This window comes from Linepithema humile, chromosome 6 (assembly GCF_040581485.1).
Source record: "Linepithema humile isolate Giens D197 chromosome 6, Lhum_UNIL_v1.0, whole genome shotgun sequence".
NCBI lineage: Eukaryota > Metazoa > Arthropoda > Insecta > Hymenoptera > Formicidae > Linepithema > Linepithema humile.
In genome coordinates, this window is record NC_090133.1 from 2,514,455 (window position 1) to 2,524,993 (window position 10,539).

The 10,539-nt window shown below is 34.2% G+C and overlaps 3 protein-coding genes across 5 annotated transcripts in view; 1 reads left to right on the top strand and 2 right to left on the bottom strand.

Moving 5' to 3' along the window:
- Positions 1-347, bottom strand: part of IRSp53 (Insulin receptor substrate 53 kDa) — an 80,973-nt gene extending 80,626 nt beyond the window's left edge. The window contains exon 1 of the mRNA XM_067358380.1: positions 55-347. The gene's annotated coding sequence lies outside the window, so the exon portion shown is untranslated. The remainder of the gene's footprint in view (positions 1-54) is intronic.
- A 1,783-nt stretch (positions 348-2,130) lies between these two features.
- Positions 2,131-4,625, bottom strand: RpS9 (ribosomal protein S9). Its single transcript, XM_012360185.2, has 4 exons — positions 4,512-4,625; positions 4,016-4,251; positions 3,267-3,453; positions 2,131-2,350 (listed from the first exon to the last, which is right to left on the bottom strand). The coding sequence occupies exons 2-4, from the start codon at positions 4,236-4,238 to the stop codon at positions 2,179-2,181; spliced, it is 582 nt and encodes a 193-aa protein (XP_012215608.1). The 5' UTR covers positions 4,239-4,251; positions 4,512-4,625; the 3' UTR covers positions 2,131-2,178.
- Positions 4,626-5,145: 520 nt separating this feature from the next.
- On the top strand, positions 5,146-10,356 carry LOC105667988 (luc7-like protein 3). 3 transcript variants are annotated; one of them, XM_012360151.2, is made up of 8 exons: positions 5,146-5,495; positions 6,072-6,320; positions 6,384-6,590; positions 6,686-6,847; positions 6,922-7,115; positions 7,225-7,310; positions 7,732-7,842; positions 8,774-10,356. In XM_012360151.2, the coding sequence occupies exons 1-7, from the start codon at positions 5,391-5,393 to the stop codon at positions 7,803-7,805; spliced, it is 1,077 nt and encodes a 358-aa protein (XP_012215574.1). In that variant the 5' UTR covers positions 5,146-5,390; the 3' UTR covers positions 7,806-7,842; positions 8,774-10,356. The 3 variants fall into 3 exon arrangements, with proteins under 3 accessions (XP_012215574.1, XP_012215575.1, XP_012215573.1); XM_012360152.2 differs by having other exon boundaries at positions 10,034-10,356; XM_012360150.2 differs by having other exon boundaries at positions 7,732-10,356.
- Positions 10,357-10,539: the final 183 nt, after the last annotated feature.

The window sequence follows — 10,539 nt, forward strand, 5'->3', positions numbered from 1 at the left end:
AGTACGAGAATAACAGTCTAAAATGTAATCAATATAACACATAAATTCACTCACCAGATGTTCCAGACATTGGCAACTGCTGCAGCGACCATTTTGAACTTGCAGTTTTCGATTTCTTCAACACTAACCTTGACCGGCGCGAACAAATTAATTTAAAGCACGCGGCTAATTACGATAACGCACACTAATTACACTATGCTAAAACGGTTGCGCGTCGTTTAATTTGCAGCTCGGTATACTTGTTTGCACGAACGATTCACTTTCGACCGGCGAAAAACGCGAGGAATGCGGAGCGATTTCGAGACAACAGCAAAGTGGTTTCGTTCAAGGCAGATCAGCGTGACGTTGGCGCGCAGTTCGCGCATCACGCGCGCAGCCAATTTCACACTCGAGCGGTAAATGTTATTCAAATTAGATACCTGAAACAAGTTATACAATAATATTAAGAGCAAGAGTAAAAAAAATTTAATTACATAATTCAAAAATATTAATTATAATTGCATAATTAAAAAATATTTTAAGCGACTATCTATTGATAAATGCTGCAAATTTTTGTTTGCTTTTACATCAATAATATCTATAGCAATTTAATTTATTCTATGTAAAACGCGCTATTAGTATTATTTTATTTCGATAGTATATAAATAATACTCTTTAATTTCCATTAAAAATAATGATTATCTCCATATAATATAAATAAAATCATCTCAATTATCCGTTTAGTTAAATTACTACAATAATATATAAAATATAATCATAATTGTGCTGACATTTTTATTTCTTGTTTTATTATTCTATTTTTTAGAGATATCCATTCTTCATTTCACTAATTTGTTAATTTATATTAATACTATTAGTAACATGGCAATTATTAAATTGCCTCCATATTGATCGAATTTTTGATAGAAATATTTGCATTATAAAAATACATAACGCTGAAAGCATTAAAAAAGAAAGCCTCCTCGACTTCCAAAGCTTAACTTTTACGATGTATCTTGCCAACAAGTTTTTCTCGATACTTTTTACGAGCCCTTCGGGCGCCGTTCAGGCTGTTCGACACCTCTAATGGAGGGTGACGTGCGATGGGAGATATTTAATGGTCCGTCTTTATGAAACCGCCGCACAGTTGCGCATTTATGAAATCATTTCTATTCGGAATATTGATAAAAATTCTCATGCATTTTTTCTCGAATTCAATATTTTCCTCAAGAACAGTCAGAATTGTAATTTTTGTCGCTTTGTTTCCTAGATCTTTCCTTTGCTTTAATTTCAATTTATTGATTATTATTCATGAAAAGCAGTAGCGAATCATATTATCGCGCTATAGTATGTTCGTAATTCAGGAAGCGTAACAATTAAATGTCTAATTATTTCCTCCAATATACTATGCCGTATAATCTCATCAGAAATGAGATGAAAGTTCATAACACCAACATATATTAATTTTATATCACATTACATGAAGCGGCAAAAAGCGACTACAAATACACTCTTTGTGATGTCAATTTTTTTCAGTTACATTATTCTTTTATCGAGATGGACAAAATAATTAAAACAATTATCTCCACATAATTATGCTGATTAAAATCATAAACTTACAAAATTAAAAATATATCTGATATTCAAATATTTCTTATCGCAAATTTTCTGTTAGAAACTTTTTATCTTAAGGTTTAACATGTATAAAATTTATAGCATGTTATCAAAAACATATTGCATATTGTACTTTCTTATTATTGATCCATTCAGAATCCTGTCATTACTCTAGATAATTTCTACTACTTAATGAGTTGATATAACAATTGTATCTTCGGAAAAAAACCAATGACTGCAATAGTAAATTAAACTTCCAAGATGTTTAAAATAATGTCCAATAATATATCAGAAACAATTCTCTACTTATTGCAGTGAATTACATTTATATTTTAATGCTAGTATCATTAAGATCAAATTTCTTTACCTGAAAATACAAACAAATATTAAAAACAAAATATATAAATTTTTTTTAACTCAGTAACACGATAATCAAACTTTAGAAACCTTATACATGGAATCTTGCTTAATGCGGAAGGGATAAAAAGTGGTGGTTTTGTGGAGAAGATGGACGGAGTCAGAAGAACCATCAAAATGTTACACGTGATGCATTTATTGAAACAATAGATGATAATAATTATCAGCTTAATCTTCCTCCTCTTCTGGCGCAGCGCCACCGCTTCCCTTCCTCAGGTTCTTCCTCTTGACGCGACCGGGTCTGCCGCCACCGAAGGGCGACTTAAGCGAGAAGTCGATGTGCTTCTGCGAGTCCAGTCTCACGATGAACGACGGAATATTCACCACCTGTTTACGTACGCTGTAACGAGAAACTGCCATTAATACTTCACTCCGTCTTAGGCATTAGAGTCACAACTTGCAAGTTTTAAAAAGACAAAACTCTACCAGAGGTTCCTATTTCTCAACAAGGACGAAAAACCAATAGGCGTTAAGTGCCGATAAACGGCACTTAAGTGGCCTTAGCGAAATTTCATTTAGGTTAACAATTTGCAATTCAGGACGCAGCGCATGCGATCAGTTGACTAGGTGCCATCGTTCTAGTGCTGAGCAGCAGAATGGTTGTTCGCAAGCGTCATCTTGCCTTGTATATACGCGCGGGAATGTCAATGCTTTAAACATAAAATTAGATTCTAGGTTTCTGGCAGAAATAAGCTGGATTCTTCTGTTTTCAACTTGTAAAACACGTTTTTAAGTAATTAAGTCATATTTAAACAAAATTGTGATATTAAACTTCAAAATTTGCAATTTGTTGGCAAAAATGCTGTGTTACAAGATCTAATATCTTCCAAAATATAATTTTCTATTGTTCTCAAATTTTCTCCAATTTATATCAATTTATAGTAAACTTATTATGTAAAGAATAAAATTGTTTATTAAATACTGAATAGATAATATGAGCATTTAAGTGTGTAGCCTGTCTTGAAACCGAGAAAGAAACAATTCTGTACTCGGTGATTAAACCAGGCATTTAATCTTGCCTCAAAGATTAGAAACGCACCTTGAAAACAATTCGGTAGTTTCTTGCCCACTTTTTTAAGGCATATCAGCTTTAAATCTTTAAAAAATGCTCAAATTATTAAAAAAATGTTATAACAAGCAAAGTGTACAACTTTGGATGAACAATTTCTCAATTTTTTTTAAAGCCGGTTTTTATAAAAACCTATTTTTTCTGTTCAGCAATATAGATATGCTTTCCTTTACTATGTTATATTTACCGAATATGCCGTTGACGAATGAGCACACGCGCATGATGGATGGATTTGGCCAACCCTAACTTAAATACTTGGGTTTGTAGACGACGTTCCAAGAAATCTTCGATCTTTAAACCCAACACATAATCAAGCTTCATGTGAGCTTCATTCAACACACCAATCCTCACCAGACGACGCAGCAATGCGTTTCCTGTAAGAATATTACTATTGTTATATAGAGAATTAAAAAAATTCAAAATTTTTTTTCAAATTTCTAAAGAGATACTTCAGTTAATGCTTATATCAACACAAGTGTTCAGACAAGAGGTGTCAAGAGAGCATAATCATCATATACTTGTATCACTCTACATCAAGTACATAACCAATATTCAAGTGCACTAATGTAAAAAAATGTAGTTAACGTTTATAAATATTATGTACACTAGGCACCAATATCTCGTGCTTCTACATGCATAGTCTATTACTTTTAACGATGATGTTATCATTATACGTGTAACAGCAATTACATTATATTTATATAATATCTATACAATTACACGCATCATTGTTATAAGTATATTGATTTAGAACTTTTGCTTTGAATTCAGCATTGGCTTTATTAATGAATTTACTTCGACTTTGTTAATAAATAAATGTGCTGTTTAATGGTTTTGGATTTTGTAACAATCATTATGCGCAAATGTGCAAATAAAATTTATTCGACTCAAAAATGCTTAACCGGAAGTGTAAAGTATGTCGTATACGTGGCTAACCTTCAAAAAGACGCTTCGGGTCTTTTTCTTCCAGTGTGAGCAACTCACGAGCGGCCTTACGAATTTTGGCCAAAGTGTATTTTACTCTCCACACTTCGCGCTTATTACGGAGACCATATTCTCCAATAATGCGCAACTCCTGATCAAGGCGAGCCTTTTCATATGGCCTTCTAGGAGTTACATAGGTCTTGGAGAAGACCGACGGAATTCTTCCGTTAACCATGCTAAATCGTTACCTGAATGGCATAAATATTTAAAGTATTATTTAAATGAAAAGATCGAATTATAGATCGATTACAAATTGAATAATTCCACAAATATACGGCGTGTCTACCACGTGTCCACCATTTTAAGAGTAAAACACGCGACGGTAAGAATGTTTTAAGATTGAAATTATACGTTTAAATGACTCTTTATGAACTCATAAGTAACTTTTATGATCAATTCAATCATTTAAAATGCGCACAGTGTAATTATTCACGGATATTGTACTTACTTTTCGTCACCAGAACAGTAACGACGTCCAGTCGCCAAGGCGGATACGACGAAAATGACCGAGTATGCTTGAAACCGGTAGTTAAAACAGTTGCCTTGCACATGCGCAAATGATGCGCGCTCTAGTCTTTAAAGGCATATCCACATAACTTGCATAAGCATATAATCTGCTTATTAAGTGGTATCTAATTATTAAGTGGATAGCACAAAAAATCAATTAAAGAAAAAATCAATTAAAGAAAATAAATTAACACTAGACATGTCATCCAATAATCTATATTTTATTTTTTTAAATTTATTTTTTTTTAAATTAATATAGCATTAGATAAAGACCCTAATATTCAAGTAGATTTACATCTAAGTATCTAGGTATTTATAGATCCAAATATTTTGTATATCGAACATTAAATTTAGTGTAAATTTACCATAATAAAAAAGTCTGTAAACTTCATACTGCTTCGATCATTTGACATAATTATAACTACTCTCGCACAAACATAAATATCTTTATAGTACTTTTAGAACTTAGAGTTTTATTTAAAAAATAAAAAATTAAAAATAGATTAATCATTGTACTTAAATAACTTTGTTATTTTAATTTCATTATTTTACTTGATTATCGAAGTTATGCTGTTTATTGCATGTATGCCATCTGGTGGCAGATTATGCATCTTTGCTCCGTAATTGTCGTTATCTTTCCGCAGTGGTCTCAGATTGTATTTCGTCAGAGTTATCGAAGTTTCTGCTCTACGTTTCTCATTTCTTCGTTGCACTTTGTGTTTGGTAGAATTCTTTGATCCGAATTTTCTGCATATTAGAAATTTCCGTGTAGGAATTCCATAGATTGACATAGCAATCGTTGTGGAGAGACCGAAACAAAATGGCCGCAGCCGCGGCCGCTGCATTACTCGATGAGCTTATGGGCAGAAACAGAAATGTTTTGCCTAACGAGAAGCCCAAAGAACTCAATTGGGAAGATCCCGAGGTAAGCTTGCATCAATGTTGATATTTTTGAAAAATCTTGATTGCTTTCGAAAATTTTTCGGTTGCTCTCGTTAACCCTTTCTTTTTACAAGAAAATTTTTCTAATTTTATATTTCTAAAACTTCTTACGATTCAAAAATTTTAACGATATAATTCATATAATTAAATATTCTGAAAAATTTAATTTAAAAAATTTTAACGTGTTCTAAATAAAAAGAAAATATTTGTAAGGTAGTTATATATATATATATATACAATTGTGTCAAGATTAGTTGTAGCATATTAATACTTATTAGCTAGTTTTAGAGCAAAAAAAATTAAATACAATATTAGAAAGAAAAAAATAAACTAGAACAGATAAAGATATTTATTTGTGTTGTCTATAATTGTGTATTTTTTATGATAATAAAAGCTGTGCAAACAGATAAGATTATATCAATTTCTTTTTTTTTATGAAGCTTTTATCTAACTTCTTATTGTCTTGTATATCATTGTTTATCTTTGAAGAATCAGACGTTACATTATTTCTCTCTTTATGTGAATGTACTGACTTTATAGAATACTATTTATGTTTCAGTTTTGCAAGCTGTACCTAGTCAAATTCTGTCCTCATGACTTATTTGTTAATACAAGAGCAGACTTAGGCGCATGTCCCAAAGTGCATGACGATGAAGCTAGAGAATTGTTCGAAAAGGCTCAATATTCATACCGCAAGCAGCAATATGAAGATGAATTTATCAGGTATTGCCAGAGTATGTTGAACGAGGTAGAGCGAAAAATCGTAAAGGGAAAACAGCGATTGGCGTTAATTGGAAGAACAGAAGCAGTAAGTCTTACTAGAAGTTAGATTTTGAGCACAGAATTAAAATTCAACATTTTCTGCGTATAGCCGACATTGACGCCAGCGCAAACGCAACGAAATGAGGAGCAGATTGCTCTTCTAACGGAAAAAATAAACAAATTAGTGGAGGAGGCTGAGCAAAGTGGAATTCAAGGCAATGTGGAACAAGCGCAAGGCCTAATGCGTCTCTGTGATCAGCTGAAGGAAGAGCGCGAAACTTTAAGGAAATCCAATGATAATAGTCATTACAATCAAGTGAGTATATGGATTTCAACTTTTATTGAATCCTAAATAATTTGTAATATATTTATAATTACAATTTATACTAACTGGGTGAGATATATTTTCAGACTGCTGAATTAGCTGCTGCACAGGAGAAGCAGATGGAAGTATGCGACGTATGTGGTGCATTTCTTATCGTGGGCGATGCTCAGCAACGAATCGATGATCATCTAATGGGAAAACAACATGTGGGCTACGCGAGACTAAAAAGCGCCCTTCAAGAGATTATGGTAAGTATTATAGTTAATTATCATCTTTCTTAATATTAAATATTTCTTTACAGCTAAATTAAAACTGCTTATAGAGCAAACGTGAGAAAGCGCGCGATGAGAAAGAGCAGAGAAGGGAAGAAGAGCGGAAGCAAAGAGCACGAGCAAACGAGGAGCTCGACAGACGGCGGAGAGACAGCGACAGAGACAGAGACCGCGACAGAGATAGAGACAAACGTCGTAGGCGAATGGACGATGAGAAGAGCCGCCACGACTCGAGCGGTCATCGGTAAGAACTTTTTTTTTAACTCGCTCTAAAAATTTACATTTTTGACAAATTTTTGGTTTCGAGTTAATTGTAAAAGTGATAAGTTTAACGGAAATGTTGCTTATTATAGAAATTCCGGACACAGAAGTAGAAGCAGATCGCGAGATAGGCATCATCGAGACGAAGATAGCCACCGACGGCATGGTAGAGATAAGGGTGAGTGATGACGCTCTACTGACTCTTTAAAATAGTTGTCATGTGACAGTAGAAAGTTAAGTCTCGTGGTATGAGAAAAAATCCAATTTACAAAAGTATCTAATATTTTTTAAAATAATATTTAATTTGAATGATAAAATTAAAGACAGCATTGTGTGTGTGTGTGTGTGTGTGTGTGTCACTAGTTTAGTATAGGCATTACATGTTGGCAGTACTTTTTGCAATTATAAATCAAAGTTGTAGGACGCTTAATCATTTCACACAGACGTTTAGATAACATTTCGATCAGTATCTAATCGAAATTTGAAAAAATTCTTTAAGAGATTGATTTATCGCGACGTCTTAAAAGTTTACTGAAACAATTGTTGCGAATAGAAGAGCAAACGGCGCTTGATATCGTAATAATAACGATAATTTTTAGGAAATCGCGATCATCGGAGTTCCAGCCATCACAATCGTCGCCGGCACCGCTCGCGAAGTCGAAGTCACAAGTAACTTCTCTTGATTGGTTAGTGAGTGAGAAGTAAGCCAGGTATGCACCAAACAATATAACCATATTCGTCTCAATTACTGTACAGGTACTCTTACGATCCAGGTGAGTTGCCATTCCGATGCACATAATACATATACATGATAATATAATCTGTGATGTTTGAAGCGCCGCGTAAGTCACACAGCAAGTCCGTCTCATTTCTATCTCTGAAACACACTCTGTCTCTCTCCGCCTCTCTTTGCTTCATGTCCCAACAGAATAGGAACAAACGCCTCTAGTTTAAAAAAAAATTTCATCAAAGAATCGACTTCGCTGTCAATGCTATTTCATTAAGATGAAAATCTCTAACTAATGGCGTAACCAGGTATAATGCTGAGTGAGCACAATTGTAAAGTCGTCAGATCAATAGGTACATTTATCATTTATATAGTATTATATATATCGTCAGTGAAAAACAAGAGAGAAGAAACGGAAGAATGCAATAGTAATATAATTTGCTTTGATAATTTTTAAAAATTAATCTTAAATTTAAGAAAATTGAATCTTTCCTTTACGAGATTCTTTAGAAAATCAGTCGAATCATTTTTGCAATATTTTAAAAATCTAAACTTAATTTTCTTGACTTTTAATTTTATATTTTCAAGATTCTGTTTTGTCAGTACAGTGTTTGCCAAGGTTTTATTTAGCAACTTTTTAAGAACTTTTGGGAACATAAATCATTTCATTTTCACTTCATACATTTTCCTCGCATCTTCAAGAAACTTGTCGATTAATTAAAAATAGAAAATTTTAATCGCGTCGCGTAGAAGCTGAATACACTTGACACATCTCCAAGTAATCGTTCCGATAAATTCTCGATTTGTCTGTAAAGCAAGCTGGGAGAAGGTATACCTATGCTTGCTTTCACCGGTTATAACTCTACATTGAAACAGCAGAAGGGTGTAAGTCCAAAAGATGATTTTTTTTCCAGGAAAAGCCCGCAAAGGTCCGGAGAATCGGTGGACGCGCGCTTTCAAGATGAATTAAATAACTGTGAATAAATGCAATCAGGTTGAAATATATTTAAGATAAAATAGATTCATGCTGTTTATCCCAAAATAAAAAAACTTGTTTCTATAAAAATACAGCGTCTTCTTTCATTATAATTTTTTTTTTTATTATTATGGTTTTATCGCGTTTTGTTTTTCAGATTATTTGAATTCGAGACTCACTTCGGGAACTTGCTTGATTCTATAACTTGTAAAAGGCCGTCACACTTGTTGCGACGAAAAGAGAGAACGGCGAAGCCGATAGTTTTGGACTTACTCCCTTCCGCTTCTCCGGCGCGGACCTATCTTCGTAGGTTCGTTAAAAAGTGCGATCTAATCTTGCTCGCGTGTCGATAAGAGAGAAAGAGAGACAGAAAGAGATTTTGCGGTTTAGCGCGGAGGGGACACAGCTCTCAGTGCCCGCTTCATAGAGCTTCGTCCACGACTGCAAATGCACGAGTGCGCAACTGTGAGTGCGCCCTGCAAACGTGTGACTGACTATACGAACCTCTAGCTTCTGCCACGCAATTGACGAGGTATTTATACCGGAAATGATAATATCAACAAATGTCCTTCTGCCAGGAGAGTTTCCATCCTCCCCCCCCCTTGCTTTCATTTTCTTCAGGCCTCCCCCTTGACTAATTAAGGCTCTAACGATCTCAAAACGTAATTGTTTAGACGATGTAGGGGATCCTCGAATCGCCGGTGTGCAGGAGGAGCGTAATTCTTTTAGAATAACAGGAAAAAAGCTAGGATATTTGCAATTTTTAAGAGGGACAAAAAAAACCGATCACGGTTTTCATTATAAAATTTTATACAATTAAACAAGAACGAGTCATTTCTAGAAAAATAGATAGAGAAAGATGGTCTTAACAAAATATATCTGTTGCTTGTAAAACTAACGGTCACTTCGTCCTTTTAGCAAAATTAAAATTCAATCATCTAGACATTTTGTAAATGACAAACTAATAAGTCATCCCTTCCCCTCCTTTGACAATGAAAGCGGATTTGCGTATCGGTGTTTCTAATCGATTGCATTCACAAATCCATGATGAAGAACTCGTGCGCTTGTTAAACAAACACACAGTCGACAGAGGGACAGGCTTTCGCCAATAAGATAATAATTGAAACAATATTTGACTATTGTATGAAATTGCGATGCCGATGACACTCCCGCTAAGACTCGAATTGTCTACTTTCAGGAAGAAGAGAAGAGAGGAGCCCTTCGAGGAATTGTACAAGATGCTGCTTAACGTACGCTAAGGTAAACATTTTGTATAATCTTGACGATGAATGATAGGGAGGGGTGAGGGAGGGGGAGGGGGACAAACGCGAACAAGTTTCTGTTAAAATCAGATACCAATCGACGTACATTATTTCTGAACAATTGTGTTATCTTAGGCCGTCTATACATAAACAGAACGATCCACAAGGTAAATTGTCTAATTGCTAATTAAATAATGAGACGTAACATTATAATACTCATAAGATTGTTATTTGGAACTAATAAAACGATGTCGCAGGCCTCCGTTGTTCCTCTTCCGTTAATCGGCCTCTTTCCTTCTTTCACTTGAACACTGCACTTCGTTACGTATGTAGTGAAGTATATTTTTTGAATTATTATATTACTAAATATTATCGAAGGCGAGACTGAACATATGGGCGATGATGACAAAAGATAAATATGAAGGAAAAGTGAAGAACAAAA

Bases quoted from the DNA above. Each gene is read 5' to 3' on its own strand.
- RpS9 (XM_012360185.2), bottom strand. From the start codon at position 4,238: ATGGTTAACGGAAGAATTCCGTCGGTCTTCTCCAAGACCTATGTAACT. The intron at 3,454-4,015 runs GTTAGCCACGTA...ATATTCTTACAG, and splicing joins CCCGAAGCGTCTTTTTGAAG to GAAACGCATTGCTGCGTCGT. The intron at 2,351-3,266 runs GTAAATATAACA...TTCTCGTTACAG, and splicing joins ATTCGTCAACGGCATATTCG to CGTACGTAAACAGGTGGTGA.
- LOC105667988 (XM_012360150.2), top strand. From the start codon at position 5,391: ATGGCCGCAGCCGCGGCCGCTGCATTACTCGATGAGCTTATGGGCAGA. The intron at 5,496-6,071 runs GTAAGCTTGCAT...TTTATGTTTCAG, and splicing joins TCAATTGGGAAGATCCCGAG to TTTTGCAAGCTGTACCTAGT. The intron at 6,848-6,921 runs GTAAGTATTATA...AACTGCTTATAG, and splicing joins GCGCCCTTCAAGAGATTATG to AGCAAACGTGAGAAAGCGCG.